Source organism: Hemibagrus wyckioides, linkage group LG05, assembly GCF_019097595.1.
Source record: "Hemibagrus wyckioides isolate EC202008001 linkage group LG05, SWU_Hwy_1.0, whole genome shotgun sequence".
Classification (NCBI taxonomy): Eukaryota; Metazoa; Chordata; class Actinopteri; order Siluriformes; family Bagridae; genus Hemibagrus; species Hemibagrus wyckioides.
This window is the reverse complement of record NC_080714.1, coordinates 17,545,032-17,572,934: the sequence shown is the minus strand read 5'-3', so window position 1 is coordinate 17,572,934 and position 27,903 is coordinate 17,545,032. Positions and strand designations below refer to the sequence as shown.

General features: G+C 37.9%; 1 protein-coding gene across 6 annotated transcripts; it reads left to right on the top strand.

Annotated features, from left to right (window-relative positions):
• The first annotated feature begins 1,672 nt into the window (after positions 1 to 1,672).
• ahcyl1 (adenosylhomocysteinase-like 1) lies at positions 1,673 to 25,373 on the top strand. 6 transcript variants are annotated; one of them, XM_058389251.1, is made up of 17 exons: positions 1,674 to 2,180; positions 13,375 to 13,489; positions 14,478 to 14,621; positions 15,211 to 15,311; positions 16,340 to 16,442; positions 16,758 to 16,852; positions 17,004 to 17,110; positions 17,309 to 17,425; positions 19,455 to 19,518; positions 19,630 to 19,718; positions 20,723 to 20,793; positions 21,820 to 21,914; positions 22,601 to 22,699; positions 22,787 to 22,855; positions 22,954 to 23,032; positions 23,120 to 23,240; positions 24,156 to 25,373. In XM_058389251.1, exons 1-17 carry the CDS (start codon positions 2,001 to 2,003, stop codon positions 24,160 to 24,162), a joined length of 1,656 nt encoding a protein of 551 aa, XP_058245234.1. In that variant the 5' UTR covers positions 1,674 to 2,000; the 3' UTR covers positions 24,163 to 25,373. The 6 variants fall into 6 exon arrangements, with proteins under 6 accessions (XP_058245235.1, XP_058245234.1, XP_058245232.1 ...); XM_058389249.1 differs by having other exon boundaries at positions 1,675 to 2,180; positions 13,372 to 13,489; XM_058389253.1 differs by lacking the exon at positions 1,674 to 2,180 and adding an exon at positions 8,980 to 9,115 and having other exon boundaries at positions 13,372 to 13,489.
• The last annotated feature ends 2,530 nt before the right edge of the window (positions 25,374 to 27,903 follow it).

The window sequence follows — 27,903 nt, the reverse complement described above, 5'->3', positions numbered from 1 at the left end:
CCTTACGCTTGCCCATTTTTCCTGCTTCTAACACATCAACTTTGAGAACAAAATGTTCACTTGCTGCCTAATATATCCCACCCACTAACAGGTGCCATGATGAGGAGATAATCAGTGTTATTCACGTCACCTGTCAGTGCTCATAATGTTATGCCTGGTTGGTGTACTGTATATACAATTGCAAGACTAAGCACGAACTAATTTACGGTGTTTTCCTATGGCAGCCACTTATACTGGGATGTGTATATATAAAAGAAAATAACAAACATGCAGTCATTGATATATTTTTCATAAAAAACTTCTAGCTCAATCATTTGATCATTGATGAGCGGCGATCCAAGCGTGCTTATGTTTATTTTAACTACACTGAGACGTGTCACTGTTTGTATCACTCCGCTTCTCCGTGTTCGTGACGTAAATCTCAAATTCTTGTAAGGGTCCCACTGAAACCATTATGACTGTAGGCTATAGGTATAGATGAGCTATCAGAGCTATCAGATATCAGTTATCAGATAAAGATGAAAATATAGGAAATAAAGCCACCTTTAATAGGATGCTCCTTTAACGGCAATGTACAAATCATTGCGCTAGCTAGCAAGCAAGTCGACAGGCTATCGGTGCTTCTGTGCGGAACAAAAATAAAACACATTATTTGTCCATAATGTGTCTTAAATGTCAATTACTAAAAAAATCATATTTAAAAGGTTGTATAAAAGCACTATCACATATAATATCATGTGATTAGAATTAGAGTGTACGTGTGTACCTGTCATTACCTGTGCTGTGGTACCTCCAGCCGAGTTACAGCCATGCAGGCGATCAATAGGACCACACTCCTGCGCGTGCAGTATTGCTAAAATATACAGGTTTTCTGTGCGAAAATGTTTATTTCACATTATTACAAATACGCCAGTGTCTGCACAATGGTTACAGTCGGAGGTAAAGCCTTAAGTTACCACCCTGGAAAGTCTTAGAACTGATTGCGTTTTCATATTTCATGAACTTCAGGGGAAAGTGCGGGAACGACTCTTTCTAACTGCTATAATATAAGTGATGGACGTTGCACAACATTAAACCTAACTATAGCAAATGACAGAGTTGGGTGTTTCATCCTTTACTGAAAATAATTGCCATCGTAGGGAAATTGCGGTAGAAGAATGATTTAACATTCATATATACAGGGATATACAGTTATTGGAAATTAATTAACCTGAAGAGTATGCTGTAGGCTACATCATCCCATTAATGATTATTTTCCAATCGCAACTTGTTTCAGACCTTATTTAAAACACTATACTGTTTCATGGCGCGCATTTGTGTTGAAAGAAATGTTTTCAGGGTCTTGATGGCCTGTTCAGATTGGCTGTGTTCATATTATGGGCGGTGTGAAGCCTCACAGGCTGAACGGACTCTCGTGCGCCGTGTTCCAAATGCTTGCTTTTTAAACTCACATGGCCCCTTGAGGACTCGAAGGTTCACGTGAGCTTTGCACTCTGTTGACGTCAGCAGAGTGCACACTTTTTTATATGACGGCAGAGCGTTAGCACGCTATTTGGGACAAGGCCTCAACTCGCAGCAACGTTTTCGCTTATGGTGTGAGGTCATGGAAAGCCACGCCCATCCCACGCGCTTCCTCTGCGTGCAGGTGCTTGGGTGCCCTGCCTTTAAGCCCCGCCCACAGCTGATGCTGCCTATCGCGAGCCGGACACTCAGACGGAATAATCTGTGATCTGCTCCGTTTGCGAAGCAAAATCACTTTGTAGATAAATAGATCTAGCGGCACATATCAGTATTTCTAGGATTCAACCTTTAATTTTGTCTTTCTACCTCGCTTTTTGCGTAAGCTCGCATCTAGCTTATATCCCTCGAAGTGCTACAACATTAGGCTTAGAGGACATCACGGAAGGTTACAGTATCCGAGTCGAATAAGCTGTGAAATACCGGCGATCGCCTGCATCTTAGAAAGCGCTAACTCGCTAAAGCGAAATTCTTACACTATCATGACTGATTCCGTCGTGGACGCGAAGTCGGAGGTAAAGCAGGCCAGTAAAGAATTTAAGGAGAGTGAAAATGTGGCGGAGAAGTACTCTGCGCTGACTGTGTGCAAAAAGAGCGAGGCGAGCGCCGGCGAGCTGTCCGCCGCATTCACTGCGGTCAGCACACACAAGAGCCTCAAGAAGGTAAGGGAAGCTACATCTCATCCTATTATTCTATAAACACTGCGTGTATTCATTCATAACACGGATATGACCGCTGGGAGAGGTATGATTCTCTGAAACAGCAGCTACACCTAGAACATTCACGATAATCCTAGACAAGTTTCTTACAGCCACTGCAACTCAGCTGATGGGGTGTTTATTTATTTGATTGACCACGGTTTAGTTCTAACAATTAATCAGAGAAGACGTGTCAGATGAGCATTTCATTTTTACATTGCTGCTTGTGATGGATTAGAGATGAAGTTACGGAAGAAAATGGAAGACGAAAATGTTCGACTTGTTAAGCTTCATTTCGCAACAAAGATACTACCTGGAGTTTTTTTTTTCTTTTTCTTAAGACAGTTCATGGGATTGTTTAATGATAGGGTTTGACCTCCTATTAATGTTTTACACATAAGAACTTTCCAACAAGTGATTGCGCAAATAATGCCATATAATAAGAAGACTGTGGGTTGCGATGCAAATTATCTAGCTATGTTTACCAGGGCACTTGTTCCTGTGCACTTCTAATCTTATGTTTCTTTTTACATCTGTGCACTCTCTCATAGTCTGACAGATCAGTTAATAAATAAATAATACATCACTAATTATATTACTTCCAGAAATTGAACAGTCCACAGAAATGTTTAAGAAGTGTGTGTGTGTGTGACTTTAACTGTGGCATGGTTGTTGGTGTCAGATGTGCTGCATTGAGTATTTCTGAAACTGCTGATCTCCTGGGATCACACACGACAGTCTTTAGAGACACAGAATGGTGGAAAACAAAAAACATCCTTTGAGCGGAGTGTCTGCAGGCTGAAACACCTGGTTGATGAGAGAGATCAGAGGAGAATGACCAGACTGATTTGAGCAGACAGGAAGGATACGGTAACTCAAATAAGCAGTCTTTACAAACATGGTGAGCAGAAAAGCATCTCAGAATACACAACACACCAAACCTTGAGCGTGTCATACTAACAGCAGCCAAGAGCATAAATCTGTGGCTGTTGTGGGTGAGAAAAAGTATTTTCTCTTATCTTTAACTGTCCAGTTTTGTCCAGTCTGTGCCCATGATAGCCACAAATTGCTGTTCATGAATGACAGGAGTGGAACCTCACGTGGCCCCCCCGCTGTTGTAGCCCATCCATCTCAAGGTTTGATGTTTTGTAAGGTGCTTTCTGCTCACTATGGTTATAAAGGGTGATTATGAGCTACTATAGCCTTCCTGGCTGTTTGAACCAATCTGGCCATTTTCCTCTGACCTCTCTGATCAACAAGGCATTTCCACTCAAAGATCTGTCACTCACTCATTTTTTTCTGACCATTCTGTGTACACTCCAGAGATTGGAGTAACAATCTGGCAGTAACAACTGTGCCACTCTCAAAGTCACACAGATCACAGAGATCAAGGTCACAGAGCTATTTTGATGTTTGACGTGAACATTAAGCTCTTGACCTTTATGTGCAATATCTACTTGCAGATTTTGTAGATACAGAATGGAAAAAATTAGATTTTGGCAGTGTACGTTTAACTGAGGAGTATCACAATTGAATATTGATTAACTATTAATTTAATATTTTTGTGTTATATTTTGTCATATGATCATACTATACTGAATACCAAAGCAGATTTGCCTTAATTACTTAACATTCTTTATCTGTGATACACTATGTAGCCAAAGATTAGTGAACATTTACCCATCACACCCATGAGTGATTCTTCCTCAAAGTCTTGCCACAAAGTTGGAAGCACATAGTTGTATAGGATGTCTTCATATGCTGTAGCATTACATTTTGCCTTCACTGGATTCAACTAAGTCTTTGAGCTCAAACATGTTCCAGCATGACAATGCCCCTGTGTATAAAGCGAGGTCCATTGAGACATGATTTACTAAGGTTAGTGTGGAAGATCTTGAGCATCCTGCAGAGAGCCCAGACCTCAACCTTATTGAACACATTTGGGATGACCTGGAACACCAACTACGCCTCAGATCTCCTCACCCAACATCAGCGCCTGACCTCACTACTGCTTTTATGGCTGAATGAACATGAATCCCCACAGCCACACTCCAAAATCTAATGGAAAGCCTTTCCAGAAGAGCGGAGGTTATTATAACAGCAAACAGGGGTCTAAATCTGGAATGGAATGTTTGAAAAGCACATATGGGTATGATGGTCACAAACTTTTCACAAACTTTTGTGTATAGAGTATATAGTGTACCTTTCTTTCTTCTTATTCTTTCATAGCTAGCTAGCTAGATAGAAGCATACAAAAATATTACCCTGCTGACATCTAATGATTCTGATTACACCGTACAAATTTATGCAACAAGGTTCCAGAAGGTCGTGTGTGTGTATGTGAGCGTATGTGTGTCCGCACGCACCCGTGTGTCTGCGTGGGTGAAGTAACTCCACTTCTCAGCCCACTCACATCTCAGCTGGTTACACAACTGATCCAACAGCAGAATCCTGCTGCTCTTCAACATTCAGTGCCACATGTTTGCAGACTGAGTGAATTTATCTATAATATATTTAAAATGTCACCAACAGTCTTATAAGTGACATTACAAGACATTATTTGTAATATAGGTGATCTTATGTTATCTCCGCATCAATAACGGAATAAATCATGACTTTTGTAAAGCACTTACAAAAGCACTAAACACCCAAATCCCTTTTAGTTTTGCTTAAATCACTATATCTGTATTACACGTGAACTATAATGGTGAATGTGTGGCTTGACTTTTGCCTTTGTAATGGTTAGGCATATCCATTGTGTGTTTGTATTTTAAAATAGAACTAAATACTACCTTCTCATATAGAAGGGCCAAGTTTTCATTTCCACCCCTCTGAATAACCAGCACTAATTTACAACAGGTCTATCAAATAACATGGAGTCCAAGACTCTTTAAGCCTTCAGGCAAAAAGCTACCCCATCACTGTTCTGAAAATTACAGGGGCCTAAACAAAACATGCACTGTTTCCTTTGCAAGCATTAGGCCTATTCTCTTTCATTACAAGAACTGTGGGAGATCATTTCTGTCTTAGTATAAGCAGTATTGTTGTGATTTGGATGAGTTGAACTTCAACAAGGGTGCAGTTTTGGTAACAGAGAGAGTGAGCTAGAGAGAGCGAGAGAGAGAGAGTGCTGCATTGAACTAAGAAATATGACACACAGATTCACATGGGAACATTTTCCCTTGAACTTCTCAGACTGAGAGTTGGAATAAGGCCACAGTCCAGCTCTACCTACTGAGATCTCATCATTGACCTTGTCTTCTCCTTGTCCAGCTATTTTCTGCTAACACCAAAATCTGTGTCTTTGTTTTCTTGTTCAACTAAATCAACTCAGTTTAGAGATATTAGATTAGATTTGGCTTGTCCATCTCTTCCAAAGCTAATATGTAATGTTTTCTAGGCTATTGTCTGTTTTATTTGGTAACAGTAAAACAAAGTTCATAATTTCCTTAAAAATATTTTAACAGTAATTGTACTTCTTTAGTTTGTAGGAAACAATGTATCTGTATTGAATAGACCTATTATGTTAAGGGCATTAGGTTTCAAACTTTCGAGCTTTCTTCGAAACCTGAGGTTTACTGAGCTATTAGTGTTCTTTTACGTTATAAGTAGTCATTTGAGCTGTTCTAGAGCCGGTCTCATTTCATTAATTCATGGAATTCCAGAACTGCTGAACACAGAGAAGTCTAATGTATTGTGCAGGTCTAATAGAAAGGATGTAGATGCTCACTCATGGCATGTCTAATAGGGACATTCTAGTTCTTTAGCTGTTTTAGACATTCTAGTTCTTATAGCTGTTTTAGACATAGAAAACACTAACTGGCAGGCAGACTGAAAGATTATCCATATTAATGTATTTGAAGAGTCAAAACAAAAGTAGTGAACAACACTACTGACACTGAGGTAAGCTGGTGGTGATGTCAAATCCTGGGGAACATAGACGAGGTTCTGGCTGCCAAAACACCAAGGGTTGCAGGTTAAAAACAGGGTCAGTGAAGCAAGTCAGTGGCTCTGGGAATTCACATGCCGGGAAGTCAGCAAAGCATTTTGAACGCTTGTTAGTCGTGATACACCATCACTGCTGAAGGAAAAATAATTCAGTCTGTTCCATGGAAATCATGGCATGAAGAGAAGATGCTGGTACCTCAGGGATCACCTCTGAGGTCAGCCAATAGTGAGCAGTACTTCTTATATCTGAGGCAGAAAAGGACTGACTAGCAGCACTGGAGCCAAACGTGCATAACCTTCAAGCAGCAGAGTTAAATAGAGAAGCTGCAAAGACAGAATCATTCACCAAAGAGAGTGTTATCCAAAACCAAAGTCCAGTTGGTGGGTCAAGAAATTCCTGAATCTCTCAACATACCTTTCGTTTTAGTGTGATTGTAGTTAATGAATAATATTTTGTAGTGGATAAACGAATAATAATAAGATTTCAAGTGCAAACCCAAAAAGAACATATGATGTGCTTCTCCACAAAAATACCACAGAAAATGATCACTTCTAATTAAAGCCTTATCATAATTCCTTGGAAGTAGTGTCATTTAATATTAGTGCTAGAATAAATATTTGTTATTTTAAGCTACAGTGTACATAAGCTCTTAAACCCTGTGATTGACAGGTGTTCTGTCTGGGGTACATTCTCTTGCTTTTGCGCCATGTGTCACCAGGGTTGGCTCCGGATCCCCTTTAATTCTCAGTAGTGAAACTACTAGGAATGAACATTCACTCACACAGTAACTGCTTTATCCTGGTCAGGGTTGCAGTGCTTCTAGAGAGAATCACAGTAACACTGGGTGCAAGGTGCGAGAATTCACCCTGTATCTGACTCCAGTCCATCATAGGACAACATGTACACACACATTCACAGACTCATTGACACCTAGAGGCAGTTTCAAATAGCCACCTCCCTGTGGGTTTTCAGACCGTGGGAGGAAACCCACTGGGGAAAACACATGGGCAGCTGAAACACAGTGCTACCCAATGCACAACTGTCCAACCCACGATAAACCCTTAAATATACACACAACACTTAAGGAGATCCTTTTTCTGATATTGTATGTAGTTTAAAATACCATGAAAACAATCTCATGTTTTTGGGTTAACTGTTTCCACTCCATGAAGACTTGATTTAGTAGCGTTAAGATTTTGGATCATTATTTTGCACAAAATCAAGTTGGTTAGACTTTTATTGCCATCCTGCCATATACTTGTATGCAGTAGGCAAGACTAAGATGTAATATCCAGGATGACACAGACACTCCATACACAGTTCTCCACAGACAGCAAATACTGCAAAAATTCTTAAGACAGTAGTATGTGAATGAAAGTCCTGTTTCAGATAAAAACAAATACAACTGAAACTAATGACACAATACACATTAATTACACAGACTAGGATCAAGTTCACTAGCATCAGGGTGAAGTAGACAGCAGAAGTGTCTTAAATCCTAAATCACTATAATTAGCACCATGTATTATACAGGTAAGTAACATAATAGTTGGAAAGATAAATAGAGCATATTATTATCAGTGAAATTTTGCAAATGTTGGAATTTGGGAGGACATCAGACTTGCAGCTCAAAAACTTTAGATCCCTTTAGATAACCTCAGCATTCCAAATTTTTTGTTCAAGCTCTGGATGAACAAACAGTTGGTGAAGGATTAGTCACTCATTAAATCATTTATGACTACCTCAACACCAGAGCTGTTTGCATTGTCTGTTTTGCCTAGTTGTGACTTTTGTCTGTTAAATCTTGTCTCTTCACAGATTGCCAGCCTATGTTTTTTGAGAATTCCCTAATGCCCGTGGTTTGTTTACCTTAATTGTTTTCAATGAGCTGAACCTGCATCTCTATACCTGCCATTAATGACAGTTTAATTTAGTTCACGTTTGCTTAGATGGATTTTAAGACACAGCAGAGCATGAAAGCCTGAGGGAAGATGTGCGTATAGTCTAGCATTAATGACCCTGATGCTGCAGGCACCTTTTTGCAGCCACTTGCAGAAAAAAAAAATGCCATGTAGTCTACTGCGTGAACAGACTATGCAAATCACTAGATTAGGCTGATTCATTAGACGTTGTGCTTTCTACCCACACTAGCACTTTAGTATTGTACAAAGCCTATACCACAACACAACATGTTTGTGGCTGCCACATGGACATTTCTATATTTCATAATCATATCAGTTGTTTTTATATATTTTGCAACTATGGTTTCTACATTGAAAGCCCAAAACATGGGATTAGGGGATATGGCTGAAAGCCAGAACAGTAGCAGATATTAACAAGGTCACAGTAACTAACTCTGGAGCATCTGCTCAACATGCAATGGCTCTCTGCTTGTACATCGGTAGCTTCTGTCTTTACACCTTGGAACCTGGGAATTTGAAATAAGACCACAGTGAGTCAGGCCAGATTTAAAAAATTTGTCTCGCATGTGTATGTGACCCAATTGAAATGCTTTCTGAGCAACAAGGTTTATTTGCCCCTGATTCCTTTTTTATTAGCTGCTCAGCAGGAGAGGCTTGAGTTTTACTATTTCTAAGGCACTCAACTGCCACAAACTGACATGCGTAGAATTTACATAGTGGAAGTAGACCAGAGAACAACCACAGCGGGTAAGTGAGAGCTGGTATGTTTGTGGTTTTGTATTTGTGGTTTTGGTTGGGGGCTGTTACAGTACATCAGAAGGTGAAACTAGTGCACTTAATAAAGCTATAGTATATACTTACCTCTCAGTTCCCACGGATGCTTTTTAGTTATAAAGATTGTTTTCCAACCTCAGGAACCTCCCCCTGTGGGAACGTCATGTTTATATATAATGGTAAAACTATACAAGAGTTAGTACAGGGGGTGAGACCTTGCAGCAGGGAACATGGATGACTGTGATCCTGTGCAGGTATGTGCTGATATCTTGTGCTGCATCTCTGAACTGCAAGTAGAAATGCAAAGATATTTCTAGTTATTTAGGAATGAGGCACTTAGTGCATCACAATTAATTATTAGAGACTTCGGTCCACTAACTTGTACAGACATTGATTATGTCAGGGCTCATTGGATGAGCTGAGCCTAATTAGATTTTCAGTTTCCTTAAAATTAGATTTTCCTAATTTTCCTGTTTTGAGGCAGATTTTATTACCACTCTGTAATAGTACGTTTATCACATGCCTCTTCCTTGTCAAATGCCTCTATAGTCATAAAGCTATTGTTTTATGCTAAACTTGATTAATGAAGCTTAACAGAATGCCTCAAGTGAACATCATTTTAATATGATGTCATTTATTGTGACTGTTTTTCCTTCATTAGTAAAACTTTCTTTTCTTTAAGCACGGGAACGTCAGACTTCAACCCAATGGCATCGATTTTTTTTAAACTAAGATATTTTAAGCCTTAAGCTGCATGTTATGTCAACTCTGCATAAAATGGCCTGCAGTTTTGACTCAAAACATTTCTCTAGCTGTCTCTTGTTTTTAGACTAATTTCTAAATCCACCATGGAATTCCAAATATTTCCACAAATTTATTTACAGTTACTTGGATTTTAGACTATTTTAGTCCATTTCTTCCTCCTTCCTACTCTGCAAACATGGAAGCCAAATTTTTTCCACTATTTGGTCATTTCTCATATCTGAAGTCTTTCGCTTCAAGTCCTTGTCCACACGTTTCTCTGAATTGGAAAAGTCACCACACTTTTATGCAGGACTGTCTACAGTTTGTTTATAGTAGAGATACCACATTAGATTAGATAAGGACAACTGGTTTAGGTAAAACACTCACATTCATATTTGGTTTCAACAAGTCATGTTAAGGTCACAGATCTCCAACATGGACTATTACTTGAAATACTAAACATGGTTTTGTTAATGGTGGTTACTACAAATGCTGCAATGGTCATCTGTAGTTAATGTTATTAACTTTTTTTTTTTCCTGATCAGCATTATGAACACATGCCCTATATGATGACTCTCAAGTTTCTCACTCACAAGTTGCATGTACAATTATCCTTGTTATATCATCAACCAAACCGTTTCATTCTCTTACAAAATCTCATCAACTTTTTATTAATCTTTTATTAATCAAACATTCATTTATGACTCCATAACAGCTTGGAGATTTGGTTTGGTTAGGCTCTTCACAGCCATTCAAGCTTTCATTCATTCATTTCTTCATTCATTCATTTATTCATCATCAGTAACCACTTCATCCTGTTTAGGATTTCTGTAGCACTGTGGTAGTGTAGCCCAGAAGAAACTCACAAGGAGATAAGACACAGAGTCTAACCCGAGCTCAGGATCAAGCCTTGGACCGTGATCAACTTTCCATTATGATGAATCATATGTGTTCGAGGATTTTGAAACTATACAGGTAATTCCTGCCCAGGACTAGCAGAAAAAAAATCCCTGCCATAATCAGTTGTATAAATCATAGTTTAGTACTATGTGAGCTTTACATTGCAGTATTTAGCTTTTTCTGTCTCAACTCCCTCCCTCCCTGTTAGATGTTGGTATATAAAAAGTACTTCTATAAATGAACAAACTGACAAACTGCACTCCACCTACAGAGTACATATAGCAAAATGTCTAGCAAAGCAAGGAAATAAGTGTGGAATGTGTCAGATACCACAGAATCTATGAATATATTCAAGCAAGATCCAGTTTAAATTCTAACAATACCCCCTTTTGATTGTAAGAGATTAATTAATGATCACTAATGACTAATATATGAATAAGAACACTTACAATTCTACACACTGAGTAGTGGTAGTCTTGTCACGGTAGTCTTGTCAGTTTCATTTGTGTATCTTGGATGCCAGTGAATGTTCAGCACTCAACAATGGACCTTTTGGTTCCCATCCATATGTTCTAGCAAGTGACTTTGTGTATCTGGGCAGAGCAGAAGATATTCAGGGGCTGCTTGTCTAGTTTTACACCACCAAAACTTTACCTTTGTGAATCTTTGCTCCATTTTCCATTTAACTCTCTTGCTGCCTCTTGTGCATCTGTTTGAAGTCAGAAATGGGTTGCTCAATTTCATTCATTCAGGCTTGATTGTGCATCTTTACTAAAGCTTTTCCCTCTCTGGTTTGCAGGTTTAGCATCAAAGACTGCTTGAGCATTTACTTTTACATTATAAAACCTGTGTGATTCCATAGCAAAATCATGCACCATTCCCAACCCTTACTATGAATCCATATATTCTAATATTTGCACTTTTGTTTGTAGTAGGCTAAGTAGATTGAGTCTTTCAGTTCTGCTTTTTGGTCTGCTTCCTGAAGATGTTGGTGTCAGATGTGTCCACTCTTTCAGCCTGTCAAACTCCATCCTCAAAAGTGGAAGAGCCGTTAAATCAGTGAACGAGGTTAAATCAGGATCTCTTTGTAGTCTGTTTCCAGGTTTGTCACAGTCTACACACTCTTGGTCATCAGGCGTCGTCATCAAGGAGGGACTGGAAACAGTGGCTTTTTCAGTGCCAATGCCAGGTTCCCCATCTGCTTGCAGTTACTTGTGAAACTCTGTTTAGTTTCACAGGGGCATTTCACAACTAGCTTTTTGTTTAGTGCTAAACCAGGGACAAGCTTCACTCTCCATTAAATTATTTGTAAATAATAATATTTGTGCCAAAGCCTGAAGCTATTTGGGCAGTTTCGCCAAGTAATAACACAAAGATCTTATACTTAGCCCAATGTTCTTGAGTCAACATTGCAGTCATGCAGACATTACATTTGCATTTGAAGTGGGTTGTTCATAGACAGGGATATTTTTGCATGCATTGGTTTTTTTCCAGCCTTTCTGCATTTTCATCAAGTTTCTGCTTTTTCTCAAGAGTGCCAGCAATTTTTTCATGTTTGGTGCCAACTGGGGCTAAATATATTGCTTAAATTTTAATTGCCATTTTCCCCTTAGCAATAGCATTGCAGTAAGCTGGCACTTGCTTTAGATGCTTTACTTGCTTTAGTTCTGAATCATCAGCTTCCTGGAGCTTTTGGACTGATAGAGTGATGCATAGTGGCTTTGCAAAGCTCCACCCTCTGAATATCCTGGAGAGATGAATCAATTTTGTTTCAGTTGTGGACATGACTTATTCAGGAGTGTTCCATCTCTCTCTTCAGGGTCTCAAACTACTGCTTTAAGCACTTCTGTTGAGTTCAACAATATAGACATTTGTTCCCTTTCTTTAAAAAAGCAAAAGTTCCTCAATTTGAGCTTGTGTTGTAAGTTGTCCTCTTGTTTCATGTCCTCTTCTAACACTGTTTGCTGATAATGTCTGACTTCTGCTTGCTAGAGCATTAACAAAGCATTTTTGTTCACTATGTTCAGTTGCTCTCTGACTTTCGCTCTAGAGTTCAAAAATCTCACAACGAAGCACAAGAATTGTCATCATAAGATTGACTCATATAGCACTTTCACATAGGAGTATAAAACACAAACCAAAGCAACTGCAGATATCAGCAAAAAAATATCAACTATTTCTAACTAGCAGTGTCGTTGGTTATATACAGAGATTTAATTGTTTCAAAGTTATTTCAAAGATTGGGTTGGTTGGATTTTGGACCCCATGTCTTTGGACCTGACATCTTGAATCATTTTCACTTGCAGCTTGAACATGTTCTCGATCTGAGTTGCTCGTCAGTTGTTAGATTTTGGTGTAGACATTGTATATGAACAGACTGACAAACAGCTATGTAATAAGGGTCACAGCTCTCAGAACTCAGCTGACCTGTGTATTTATTTGCACCTGACATAATCAGAAACTGCTTATAGAGTACAGGTGGTGAAGTATAAACATCTAGCAAAACAAAACCGCAAGAAATAACTGAGAAAAGTCTGTCAAACCCCTTAGGCATATATTTATACAAAATGGATCTGTATGCATCACTGTTTAAACACTTATAGGAACTGAAACAACTGGCTCAAGACCAATAATACCCATATTTTGCGCTTTTACCACACAATGTGAGCCATTACAATACATGGAACAGATGACACTCCGGGTCATGTTTTCACCACTGTATACTAAACTATACCTAGTAGTTCATTCATTTGCTGTCAATGTATAACTCTAGCTGTGGTACTTACAAAAATAATGACCCTTTCGTCACTTGTTAATAGGATCATTTGTCCATTGATTAACTCGGGAATGCTTTTTGACCCCGCAGCAGATTCAGTTCGCCAACCAAGAGGATAAGCAGGAATTCAGCAAGTTCCCAACTAAGACGGGCCGCCGCTCCCTGTCTCGATCCATCTCCCAGTCCTCCACTGACAGCTACAGCTCTGGTCTTTATACACACTTATATCTTACTGCAAACTAAATGCCACTGAATTAAATAGAACAGTGTTTCCCAATCCAGAGTCTAGACACTGTATAAAATTTTGCTCTATCCAAGCAGAACCCAGAAGTACAGAAAACCACTGTTGCGGCTTTATTTACTACAAGGGCACCTTTAATGCTTACCCTGTGCTCTGATTTGAGCTTCCTTTCCAAGTTGGCACCTGCTTATCTGTAGAGTTATTTGTTTCTTTGCAAGTTGGGATCTGCAGAAATACCTGATCAAAAAAGGTATGTTTGATTAAACGAATTGGTTTGGTCAGTTTTTTTGTTCTGGATAGAGCAAAATCATGCAAATTTAAGGTCTCCATGACAACTGGATTGAGAACAGTGACATAGCTATGTCTATATGTTTATATATATATATATATATATATATATATATATATATATATATATATATATATATATATATATATATATGAGATAAATGTTAATGCTTGGATTATATTCAAAGATATATTGCATCATGTGCCACTGAAGTTGTTTTAAATGTTATTGAATGTTAAAACATTCACTGTTAGGCTGTGGCTTAATTAGTCTATAAGTATTTTCAAAGACTGACAACAGGGGTTTAATAGAATTTGATATATATTTATGAGGTATTAAAAACAAAGCTGATGCTTGAACATAATAAATTATTTATGATAAGAGTGTCTGAAGTGTACAATGTCTTTTAGAATGTCAACACTAAACTAATAAAAAGTCTTGCTTCAATGTGTAGGATGATAGATAGATAGATAGATAGATAGATAGATAGATAGATAGATAGATAGATAGATAGATAGATAGATAGATAGATATAGTGCATCTATCTATCTATCTATCTATCTATCTATCTATCTATCTGTCTGTCTGTCTGTCTGTCTGTCTGTCTGTCTGTCTATCTTTCTTAAAACATATCTTGCTATGTTTTCCTGTGCGCTGATCCCGTAGCTGCCTCGTACACAGACAGCTCAGACGATGAAACATCTCCTCGAGAGAAGACTCAGCTCAACTCCAAAGGTAGCAGCGACTTCTGTGTCAAAAACATAAAACAGGCCGAGTTTGGCCGAAGGGAGATTGAGATTGCAGAGCAAGGTGAGTCTCTTGTGTCCCACTTAGTCCTAACGGTCTCTAAAAAGTACACTGCATAAGCAACACAAATACCATAGAACATAAAGCAAAACGATGTATCTGTATTTATATTTTCAGCACGATAAATTCTTGTTGTTGTCTATTTATAAAACTTAATAATGGGCCGTTATATCTATTTGTTTCACCTCTGTTTCTGGACTGTGCTGAGCATCCATGCTAACACCTCAGTAATTGTGAGGAAAATAGAGTTTGGTTTTAAAAAAAGCTGAGAAATTTGTCTTGTACTTCTAATTATAGTGACTTATAGTGCTCTCTAGTGAACTACCAGGACTGTTTAACAGCTGCTCATGGCAGCAGTATTCAGCTTTACTTATTGTTTAGCTCCCTGTCTTCACACACGTGTTTAGAACATGAATTTCTCTTTTGAAAGCTTAAATAAGAAACACATTTACATACAGAGTAAACAGGACAAAGAAGTCAAAGCTTTATTTAATGCATAAATCTGTCTGGGGCAGTACTTAGTGTTTTACTTATTACAGCTGATCCTCTGGCTCATCATAAAACCCACGGGTCTGTCTTAATTTTTCTGCAGACATGTCTGCTCTGATCTCATTGAGAAAGAGGGCTCAAGGAGAGAAGCCTCTAGCTGGGGCCAAAGTGGTTGGCTGCACCCACATCACCGCACAGACAGCGGTATGTTCTGCTTCACTGCTTCTGCAAAGTGCCCACTTTCAGCTTATGTCCACTCCTTTATTCAGATATTTTAAATGAAAAGTGTTGATGAAGGTACTTTGCAAACTAATAAATGTTTAACCTGGCTTTACACTGTGATTTCTGACATGATTTGTCAGAGAAAAAAATTCACATTTTGAAAAATAATTCTGTGGTTGAGACTAAGCGTTCTTACGATGTATAATGTGACATGTAGTGACGTGTGACATGTGACAGTTTTGTCAACGTCAGAGATTCTTTATTAAAATCTCAGATTTTGACTGACCGCTGATACAATGCTTGCCTAAAAGCTCCAAAGGAATGACAGTGTAGGAGTACGCAAAGCTCACAGGACAGCTACAAATACAGTAGTGGCAATGAAAAAACATAAGCAAAACATTCTACTGAACGGAAAAATGTCCTTATTCCCTAAAGTGCCATTTTCAGCCTCAGCCCCTCCTCAAGCTGATTGATAACATAAGCAGATGTAGTCATTTTCCTTAATCATGGCTCTGCCTTCATTGTATAATTTGACATGGAGAACTTTATGGCAAGGTTTGTTATAGAATTCATAGAAGTTCTAATCCTAAAAAACTGCTGAATGTCCACAGTCTTAAGCCAGCTTTAAAGTAACTAAGCTGCTGTCAGACCACCATTTTGATAAAGTAGCTATATTTCAAGCTACTGTGAAATTTTCCTTAGCAAAAGCTGCGGAAAATAAAATTTGCATGCTTTGTTCAGGGTACCTGAATTAGTTTTCTATTTTGAACCCACTCTAAGTAAGTTGCAGCTATCATCAATTATCTCTAAAACAACAATCATCTAAAAGAGTTTGGGAAAATACCTAGCTAGTAAAAACATAAAAGTAGTCAAGTTAAAAAAGTAGCTTGTTACTAGTGGCATCATTACTTCCAGCTACTCCTCAACACTGCTTATTTTATTAGACCCCAGTTTACAGGCATGGATATTCTGTGGATGTCTCCTAACCAGCTTTCATGTGACTTGTTCAGGTTCTGATTGAGACGTTGGTGGCTCTAGGTGCTCAGTGTCGTTGGGCTGCATGTAACATCTACTCTACTCAGAATGAGGTGGCTGCTGCCCTGGCAGAAATGGGTAAGGCCTACTTTATACTTTCCTGCAGAGTTGATTTGCATGCAGTAGAGCAAAGTAAACATTAAACTTTACAGTCCTTTGGCTCCATGTAACAAGAATTTGACCACCACTGCACTAAAACCTTTAAGTCTTCTCTGCCTATACATCCATTTAAGTATCTGTCACATGGAATGCATGTGGTAGCCTGAGCTCTGTGGATTGGATCTGCTTGCATTTGGATTAAGAAATATATGTGTGTTTTATTACAAGGTTGTTGTGTAGCCAACTTTATATGTTTGAGTAAACCTGTTTAAATATTGTCCCTTCTTTTAATAGGAGTGGCTGTATTTGCCTGGAAAGGGGAGTCTGAGGATGATTTCTGGTGGTGCATTGATCGCTGTGTCAACACAGAAGGCTGGCAGGCAAACATGGTACACGGCTTTAAATTTCTTAATGTGCTGAATGCTTTATATTGAGCTGCAAAGATTTCAAGGATGTAGGAGTTATCTTTCTTAATGTTACCTAGTGATAGTCTTTTTGAGCTTCCAGAACTAATTGCATGAATGAATGTTGTGCTAACAGATCTTGGATGATGGTGGTGACCTCACACACTGGGTATATAAAAAGTACCCCAGTGTGTTTAAGAAGATTCAAGGAATTGTGGAGGAGAGTGTCACTGGAGTTCATAGGTGAATATTTGCTCAATACCAAACTGTGTAGTGGTCTGGTAAACCTTTCACATTGCAAATTTGGACACTTTCAGAACTGTCGTTTTCACAACTGTAAATTATTTTGAGCTGAAATATGATTCTCTTTTGCTTGTCTTTCAATCACAAGTAATGGTAATATATTCACCATGTTTCACTATGACCCATTCATGTTTCCAGACTTTACCAGCTCTCTAAAGCTGGAAAACTGTGTGTTCCTGCCATGAACGTCAATGACTCTGTCACTAAGCAGAAGTTTGACAACCTTTACTGCTGCAGGGAGTCCATCTTGGATGGGTGAGGCTTTCGGAGGCTAACGTTTCATTCATCATTATTTGCGATGCATTCCATCTGTAGTGTTGACCAAATTCACACAAATTAAGACCAATTCCCTGGATAGTCCTCTCAACATTTTTGTTGCCAGTGACAACTTTATCTGTAAATAAAACTCCATGGAACTACCTCATTACAAATATTAGGCTCATTACTCTGATCTTTTCAGTAATAATCTAGGAATAATTTATTGGAGCCATTTATTATATTGAGCCAATATTAACTTTCCACTGACAGAACATATGAGGTCCAACTTGACAATATTTATATGCAGACCTGTTTTTCATTTCAAGTGACCTCTTAAATAAAGTAATAAGTACAATAAGACAATAAAATTTGTAATAATGTAGAGAGCCACTGGATTATATAATACCACAGTACCCTCATATCCAATGTACAACCAATGCACACTACTTCTACACTACCACAATGCTGCATAGTGGTTTCTTTCAGTACAAAATGTATTTGTTCAGGTTTTATACTGCAGCGGCCAATGACACATGCAAATTCAAAATGTTCAACGGACCACATAGGGCAAGTGTCACTTTTAATACCGGTTGCTAGGTAATTTGTAATGTTCAGATTGGAGAGTCTTACGTTTCCAAAGTACTCACAGGTCAGTGTTGTCAGAATGATGTCTCCTTTATTGCTGCCTCCTATACAGTGTTCAGTATAGGATAACGTATATATATATATATATATATATAGGATACGTTAGGATAACGTGTATATATATATATATACACTATATTGCCAAAAGTATTCGCTCACCTGCCTTGACTCGCATATGAACTTAAGTGACATCCCATTCCTAATCCATAGGGTTCAATATGACGTTGGTCCACCCTTTGCAGCTATAATAGCTTCAACTCTTCGGGGAAGGCTGTCCACAAGGTTTAGGAGTGTGTTTATGGGAATTTTTGACCATTCTTCCAGAAGCGCATTGTGAGGTCACACACTGATGTTGGACGAGAAGGCCTGGCTCTCAGTCTCCGCTCTAATTCATCCCAAAGGTGTTCTATCGGGTTGAGGTCAGGACTCAGGCCAGTCAAGTTCATCCACACCAGACTCTGTCATCCATGTCTTTATGGACCTTGCTTTGGTCACTGGTGTACAGTCATGTTGGAAGAGGAAGGGGCCAGCTCCAAACTGTTCCCACAAAGTTGGGAGCATGGAATTGTCCAAAATGTCTTGGTATGCTGAAGCATTCAGAGTTCCTTTCACTGGAACTAAGGGGCCAAGCCCAGCTCCTGAAAAACAACCCCACACCATAATCCCCCCTCCACCAAACTTTACACTTGGCACAATGCAGTCAGACAAGTACCGTTCTCCTGGCAACCGCCAAACCCAAACTCGTCCATCAGATTGCCAGATGGAGAAGCGCGATTCGTCACTCCAGAGAACGCATCTCCACTGCTCTAGAGTCCAGTGGCGGCGTGCTTTACACCACTGCATCCGACGCTTTGCATTGCACTTGGTGATGTATGGCTTGGATGCAGCTGCTCGGCCATGGAAACCCATTCCATGAAGCTCTCTGCGCACTGTTCTTGAGCTAATCTGAAGGCCACATGAAGTTTGGAGGTCTGTAGCGATTGACTCTGCAGAAAGTTGGCGACCTCTTCGCACTATGCGCCTCAGCATCCGCTGACCCCGCTCCGTCAGTTTACGTGGCCTACCACTTCGTGGCTGAGTTGCTGTCGTTCCCAAACACTTCCACGTTCTTATAATACAGCTGACAGTTGACTGTGGAATATTTAGGGGCGAGGAAATTTCACGACTGGATTTGTTGCGCAGGTGGCATCCTATCACAGTTCCACGCTGGAATTCACTGAGCACTGATATATACATATATATATATTTAATATATAAATATAAGGTATAATAAAAGTGAGGGAGTGATCTTAGGCACATCATCAGTGTGTCACTTCTTCCTGTCACATTGTTGTGTCTCTGCTCTGACAGCACATCATTATCTGTATTTTCTCTATTTCAGTCTTAAAAGAACCACAGATGTGATGTTTGGAGGGAAGCAGGTGGTGGTTTGTGGTTATGGAGAGGTGAGTCAACACCAGCTCATTTTAAGAAGCCTTGCAAAAAGCACTTCCTTTCTTGAACCTTGGCTATCTGTATGGTATATTTGTTTGAATATGCAATATTTCTGTATGCAGGTGGGAAAGGGTTGCTGCTCTGCTCTGAAAGCTCTGGGAGCCATTGTGTGTGTAACAGAGATCGACCCTATCTGTGCTCTCCAGGCCTGGTGAGATACATACAGTGTTTCTTGCCCTCTTTATTTCCTTTGACATTTTGGAAAATTTTAATTTCTATCTTGGCCATGTCACCTCCTGCATAAAGTAAATGCAAGGTTTGCCTGTCAGTTGTGGTGTAAAAATGGGAAGCAGCTTGTTTTCATCACTCTGTTAGCAGCTGCAATAGTGTAATAGCAGCTGTCAAGAAACCAGTAGGAACGTTAAAGGAGCTGTAGGAATATCTGGCAAGTAGAGATCACTCCCTGCATGTGTCAACAATTTCTCTTAGTCTCCAAATGTATGGGCTTTGCAGCAGGGTCAATGGTAAATCTTTCCTCATAAAAAAGCAAACAAACAAACATAAACATACCTTCAGCCAAAATATGCTATGGTCTGATGAGAACAAGATAGATATTTTGGGTATAATCCTTAAAGATGTGTTTGGTGTAAAAACAAGAGCTTATTACTGTAAGAAAACCATACCTATGGTGAAGCATGGTAGTGGCAGCATCATGCTATGGGGTTACTTATCTTCAAAACCTACAGGCTTCTGTTAGACTGCTGAAGACTGAGAAAATTTAGCACGATAATGACCCAAAGCTCAAATAGTCAAGACCTCAGAAGATTTAAGTTAAGACCTCAGTAAACTTTAATCCTCTTACAATTTGAAACACCTGATGCATTTTGCAAGGAAAGGAATAACTTGCCAAATCAAATGAGTTATTGCCAAATAAAAAAATATATATCTTTTTACTGGAATTTTGTTGATTGTCATTATAATGGTTTGCCTTGGTTTAATTGGTTTTACATCAGAAAAATCTACTATTTTAAGAGGGGTTATTAAACTTTTTTATATCCAAGTTTATCATGAAATTCATGTGGTTTAAAAATGCAGCTTTTACCTGTCAAATAAATTAAAATTAAATGTATTATTTTAACATACAGTGTATGCTGCCTTGTATCTACTAAATAATACTAAAGGCAAATCTAAATCTAACGTGATGTTATCCTACAGCATGGATGGCTTTAGGGTCGTCAAGCTGAATGAAGTTGTGCGCCAAATGGACATGGTGATCACATGCACAGGTAGTTAACAGCTTATGTGTTTTTCCATGTTCCCCTGCAACATTCAGTTCTCTTGTGATTTGCACCTTTAATCAGAGCTCAATCATAGCACCCGATGTTGTTGTTTCCAGCCTTTAAAGAGTGCTTGCTGACTCTAGTGTTTGTTTGAACTGGCTAGGGAAAACTAGTGTTTGCTCTTAGTGTCATGAGCTGTGAAAGGTGAAGAGAGTATGACTTTTAGAGTATCAAATGTATAGGCTAGATGAGAAAGGAAGCACTTTATATTCTTAACAGAGTGTGTGCATTTGTATCCAATGGCAGATCTTTCACATCAGCTGTTCAGCAAATGTTAATCTTCATAATGTCCTCATTCTCCATACATCTCTATACTTTTCAAATTCTGTTGGAATTGTAATGACTTCTTTTGGGTGATTATAAAAATGTTGCAATTTGACAGATATAAGCAAATGATCCAGTGGTTTGGTCATCTTTCTGTTATTTTTCTGCCTTTTATAGCAGTAGTGCACTAGTGGTCAAAATGGGTACTGCAACAATGGGAAGTGCCAGTAGAAGGCCACTGTGGCATGATTTATGTTGCCCCGTACTCTGGGGAAGAGCAGCAGGCAGACAGCTTAATGGCAGAGTTGCCAAGGTTGCAGTTTTTAAGCCATCCTGGGCAAGTTTAAAAATACTCCTATCCAGCAAGATCATACTAATGAGAACAGCACCTGTTGTATTGGAACACAGCTGAACAATGGTACATTAATCTAACATTACTCAAAAACAGTGTGCAGACTGACTATATAAATGCTGTCGTAACATACTAACATACTGTTATGGAGTTACTATGAAACTTCACTAGATTGTAGCTTATGGCTTACGCCAACTGTGGTAGCCTCTCACCTTATTTTTTTGTAGCTATATTGTTATTAATGTCCCGCCATCCCAAAAAAGTTATGATCACAAGCCACTGCTGCTTATATCAGCACTTAAAGGATGTATAATATTGTTTCCTCAGTAGGTTCATGACTGTATTTGTTTCTGCAGGGAATAAAAATGTGGTAACCCGAGAGCAGCTGGATCGTATGAAGAATGGCTGCATTGTGTGTAATATGGGCCACTCTAACACAGAGATTGATGTGGTGAGTTAAAGAGAAGCCGTTATATTGCATTATTCACCTACACTTTTCCATATGTCATATTTTTTACTTTTTATACCGGGTTCAAAACTCATCCATCCTATGCCTGTTGGGTTTACCTGAATAATTCAGAAGAATATGCAGCAAGGATTGTCCCAAGTTTATCCTGTTGTGCATAGTGTGTGGGTGAAATATGCATCAAGAGCTAAGCAAGTGTGTGTATGTGAGGCTTTTAATAAAACAGTTTGAAAGCCTCTTATCTGGCTGTTTTCCTTTTCACCATTATAATATGATGTGCATGTGTGCTTGAGTGTACTTTTGTTTTTTTTAGTTTACATAAAGTAGATCAAATAGTTGTTAATGTGTGAGTATTTGTGTGTTGGGGGCATTTTATTATGTCTTGGTGTGAAGCAGATACCCCCACAAGGATAGGAATTTCTGAAGGTTTTGATCTCTTGGGGACTTTTTAATGGATCATGAGAACTGATTTTGCTTTTAGAAAAACTAATTAGATAAAAAGAGAAAGATTAAAAGAGCCAAATAATCTCCTTTTATTTACCGAGGATAATGTTTGGGTGTGATTTATTTATAATCACAAAATTAATTAGCTGCATTTACAGTTACATAAGTGCAAGGTTCTTACAAGGATAGTAAGACGTGTGTGTGTTGCTGATGTTCTCTATGTCCAGGCAAGTCTCAGGACCCCGGAGCTGACATGGGAAAGAGTGCGCTCTCAGGTGGACCATGTCATCTGGCCTGATGGGAAAAGAGTCATCCTGCTGGCAGAAGTGCTTCATCATTTCTCTTTTATCTTTCAGTAATGTACCAGAAATGTCATGATATGATGGAAATGGCTCATTATATTCTGTTTTTAGGGGCGCCTTCTGAACTTGAGCTGCTCCACTGTGCCCTCATTTGTGCTTTCCATCACAGCCACAACACAGGTTTCATATAGAAATATTTTTAATGAATTCTAGTAACAAAGCAATTAAAAGATATTGATTGATTAAATATTGTTATTTATATATCTGTGTATTTTCAGGCCCTTGCACTAATAGAGTTGTACAATGCACCAGAGGGCCGCTACAGACAGGATGTTTACCTGCTGCCCAAAAAGATGGGTAAAATCAGCACTTACTGGGCAAGCTTTATTCAAATATTTAAACTGTGGATCAAATAAGAAATAATGATCTTTGTGTGCTTTTCAGATGAATATGTGGCTAGTTTGCATCTGCCCAACTTTGATGCTCACCTTACAGAACTGTCAGATGAACAGGCCAAGTATATGGGCCTTAATAAGAATGGACCTTTTAAACCAAACTACTACAGGTAACAGCATTAATTCCACGAACACAACACAAATAATACAACATTCTTAGTTCTGTTTAGTATAATTACTAGAATAAACATTTCATAGAAAGCAGTAAGAGAAAAACATGTATTTGTCTCCCCCTACTGTTTTTTAAAAAAAAAAAAAAATTTCTTTTAACGAAATTTAATTTTATCCATGACTGAAGAGATTTTTATCTAAAGTTAAGGTAAAGGTTCAGATACATAAAATTCCTTGTGTACAAATTTTGACAAGAGTTACGTTCTTAACTGTTAATAATTATTTTATGGCTAAAATAATTAAAAAGCGATAATAATGCTTCACTTGAAGTGCTTCATAGTAGTGCTTCATGATACCACTTTTGACTAGTGCCATGGAATCTAAACAGCTGAAAAACAACAGTGTCGATTTGATTACAGGGAGAATAAATACACATTTCTTTCTTAACTTTTTTTTAAACAAGCTGTGGTGTCCGTTCTATAATCAGCCCAGATACAGTAAATATAATGAAAATTATGTAAATACAGTCTGTGAAAACTCTCCACTGTCGGACCTGCTAGCTCTAGCTCTGTAGTTTCTGGGCTGGTGAGCTAACTTCTGCTAAATAATTTGCATAAATGCATGTGATTGGGTTTGACAAAACAAAACAGAGTATCGGCTACAGGATCTGAGATGGCTCATGTTTAAAAAAATAATAATAATAAACTAACTGAATTACAGTTATTTTTTTCATTTGTTTATCAGCTCCATTACAGAAGTTTGTTGTTTTTTTTTAACGTTTTTTATTTATTTTTTAATTCATCATATTAGAGGAGAAGGATCAAAGGCAGTTAAACTATACACAGCACCAGAGTAAAACAACAGGAGTAATAATAATAATAATAACAATAATAATAATGTGTTTACATTTTCAGATATTAGTTTGTATGAGTCACAAAGACCTTCATCAGGGATGAAGAGACCTGCATTATTCAACAAGCCAAGAGATTTATTTTCTATTTACAGTCCATTTCTAAAAGAAAAACTTGATTTTAAGTGAATGTTCTTATAGTGACACCCAATAATCCATTCTCATATCTATATCAATACCTATAATTCTGCTCTTCTAGCACTTCATTAGAGTAACTTATTCTGTATGGAATTATTATCTTTAAATCACATTAGAAGAGGACCATATATTTTAAATTGTGCCATGTATGGGTAGTGGTGAAGTGTTTTCGGAAGCATGTTTCGGGGAATTCTCCTATTTTTCACTTTGTCGTCATTTCAGTGCTTATATTATATGTGTTATATGACTAATCTTTATGCTACCAGAAAACCAGAAAAAAAAACCACACACTGAATTTTGAACCCATTATTATCCATAATTATGAATGATCTACTTGATATTATGCATTTTGTCAGCTTTAGGTGTAAGAGTTTTTTTTTTTTTAATTTCCAAATAATTGCTTCTCTAGCACTCCATCTAATTTATTATTTTAATATGCAAACAATTTTTTTTCTTGAATAATATTTTTTAAAAACATTACATGAGAGATCTACAGAATAATTTCAGGCCTATTTTGTCTTTGCTATATATATGCTGTGGTATGTATATTACTCCCAAGGGCTAGAGTGCTCAGTTACTGTATACTTGTTATACACACAGGGGGTATCACAACAATACATAACCTGCATGACATTTATACAGCTTCCTCCAACTTTTTAAATAATATTTGGTGGCCTTTGACAAACCTTTACTCATATTTTTTCCCTAATTACATTAGGTCCATATGACTTATATTCAATAGTAATAAACAGTCACTATCAGTCATAAGAGTCATAATGTTTTAGGCTATATACAGAAATCAGCAAAGCAATTCCTTATTTTAATGTTGATTTTTACTATTTTTAGGTAAAGTTTATTAAATTTTACTAGCAAACATTTTGCAGAGCACACACACACACACACAAACACACACACAAAGTTAATATATAAAATAAACAAAAAGATCTTAAACAAATATCACTGTGATTGAGTAGACCTGCATATTTATGTACCAGTTCTTATGTGTTATAACATGATTATCTTTTATTAAATAACATTCCTTGTCTTGTTTATCATTAAATGTTTGTTCTGTTCCAAATCTCAACCGGTCATTTCTGGTCTTTATTTATTTTACCGTTGACTTTTTGTAAAAGGAAGATTTGATTTTAAGTAAATATTCTTCTTATTCCTATAAATTACATTATGTTATACAATGAAACAATAACATTTTTCACTGTTTTTACATATTGGCAGCAAAATGAAAAATGAAAGTCTATCACTAGGATACAAAAATGTCATAACAAAACACAGCATTGGAGTGATTATTGTTTTGAATCATTAATGAGCCTAGAGCAGCTGCTGTTGCTTATGGGCTCATTAAAGGCTGAAGATGGGAGAAAAGCATCCTGATCCTTATCTGCGTAGAGAAGACTTCAACCACCACATGGTCAACCATTTTGTGGAGGAAGAGAAAGCACAAGAACGGTAATAGCCTGCCAGTGAGCAAAGAAAAATAACTTGATTTTTTTTTTTCATCAAAAAATGTTTGATAAAAAAAAAATGTCAATGTTTGGACGAACTGCACTTTTTTAGAGGACGCCTCGAGGAATACCAAAAATAAACAGATTCATAATATTGTTTTGCTTGGTAGCCCCACAACAAACCCTATGATCCAGAAATTTTTGCAGGATGTCTTCACTAGTAGAGGGACAAGAATATCAACTCAGGTAATGCCATAGCCTATGGCACACTAAAAAAAACTTCATAATGTGCCGGACTTGCTGTTGGTAATTATTTCTGCCAATGCTGGCCTTTGAGACTGCTAGGAGAGACCATCTTCAACAAACATTAGATTTTTTTATTTTTTTACATCTACTCAGACAACCATCCAGGTGTACTGATCCAGTTCTCTGAAGGTGAGAAAGCCATGACCACAAATCTTCAGCAAGTTTGTATTTACAGCTATTACCCAGAACTGCATTCTGTACTGAACTGACTGAAGTGATCTTTGATACTGATACCAGTGGACAAGAGCACTTGCAAAGAGAACAATATTTACATTTACAGCATACACTCTTATCCAGGGCAACTTACATTTTATCTCATTTCATACAACTGAGAGCTAAGCCCAGCAGTGGATTCAAACTCACAACCTTCCTATCAGGAAGCCAACACCTTAACCACTAAGCTACTGCTACCCATATCTCAGTTATCACTGATAACCTTATCCAATTTGAGCAAAAAATGCAAATGAGAGCATAGTGCAGACACAGAAACATGGCAGCTACTGAAGAGGTGGACAAATACAGAGAAGAAGAGGAGATGCCAAAACTCTAAACTAGAATCCTATGTTTTTATAAATGTGAAAAGCAGCTTCAAGCATGACAAGCTGCATGAGAGAGTTATTATTTGGTTGGAGAACAATCAGCTGGCTGTACTGAGAAAAGAAGAGTATGAGCAACACCAGAAGGAACTTAAAAGTTCCCCAAGACAGAGTGCCTCTTAACAGAGCTACAGTTTAGTGGTTTTCTCCCAGTGTCATGTGCAGTAGATTTACTGGCTATGCTAAATTGCCCCAAGTTGTAAATGTGTGTATGGTGCCTTGTGATGGACTTGCATTTCTCCTGACTTACTCCCAATGTTCCAGGATCCACTGTGACCTTGACCTAAAGCGAAAAGAACCTAAATTGTTTACTGAATATGAATGAATGGCAATTTGCACAATTTAGAAAATAACAATGTCGAATTATATTCAAAGATAATCTAAAATGTCACATATTTATTATAGGTTCCCTCAACCAAACCATTTGAAATTAAATCACAACTAATCCTGAAATATTTATTTTATACACTAGATGGCACTGTAGGACAATTTAGACATACCTTCTTAGCCAGATTAGTGAATAATTCTCTATTTTAGTAGAAATATTAGAAGCAGGCTACTTGTTGCATTTTTTTTTATTTGGAGAGGTACCAAATATTTTAGTTATGTTTCTCTCTCTCTCTCTCTCTCTCTCTCTCTCTCTCTGTAAATAAACAGTTTTCCAGGCAGTCAAAACAGTCAGATATCCCTGTCCTTGCAAGAACATAACACACACGCTTTTTATAAACTGTACAAAACTCTCTATTAAACTAGATTGAGCAGATGCTTTCTCCATTGCAAATTTCCACACATTACATTTCACCAGGTTTAAACCTATTCGTGCTCCCCAAACTCTTCATCTCTTTTTTCTATGTATCTGTTTCCCCCTGTTTTCATTTTAATTTGCATTGCATTTATTCCATGGTTTAATTAAATCGGATTTCATTTGCAGGATCATTTTCATGGCGCCATGGCCCAAGACAGGGACTGCTCAATGGGCAGATGAAGAAGAAAAATCTAATTAAATACGGGAGATGGAAAAGAAAAGGAGGAGGTGGTTTAAACACCAAAATCTGTCTAAAAGCCAATGAATTACTGCTCCAGACACCTAACATATTTTGGTTATTATTTTATTTTCAATAAATTTGACTACAAGTTCATCACTGATTCATAAACATAGGTGTCGGAGATGATCCTTACACTTCTTATTATACATTTCAGTGGTTAATGTTAATTCTCCCTTTCCACACAGGAGGGAAAGAGTTAAGCCGCT

Coding starts and splice junctions, on each gene's coding strand:
- ahcyl1 (XM_058389249.1), top strand. CDS start 2,001: ATGACTGATTCCGTCGTGGACGCGAAGTCGGAGGTAAAGCAGGCCAGT. Junction 17,426..19,454: donor AGGGAGTCCATCTTGGATGG/GTGAGGCTTTCG, acceptor TCTCTATTTCAG/TCTTAAAAGAACCACAGATG. Junction 19,719..20,722: donor ATCTGTGCTCTCCAGGCCTG/GTGAGATACATA, acceptor GTTATCCTACAG/CATGGATGGCTTTAGGGTCG.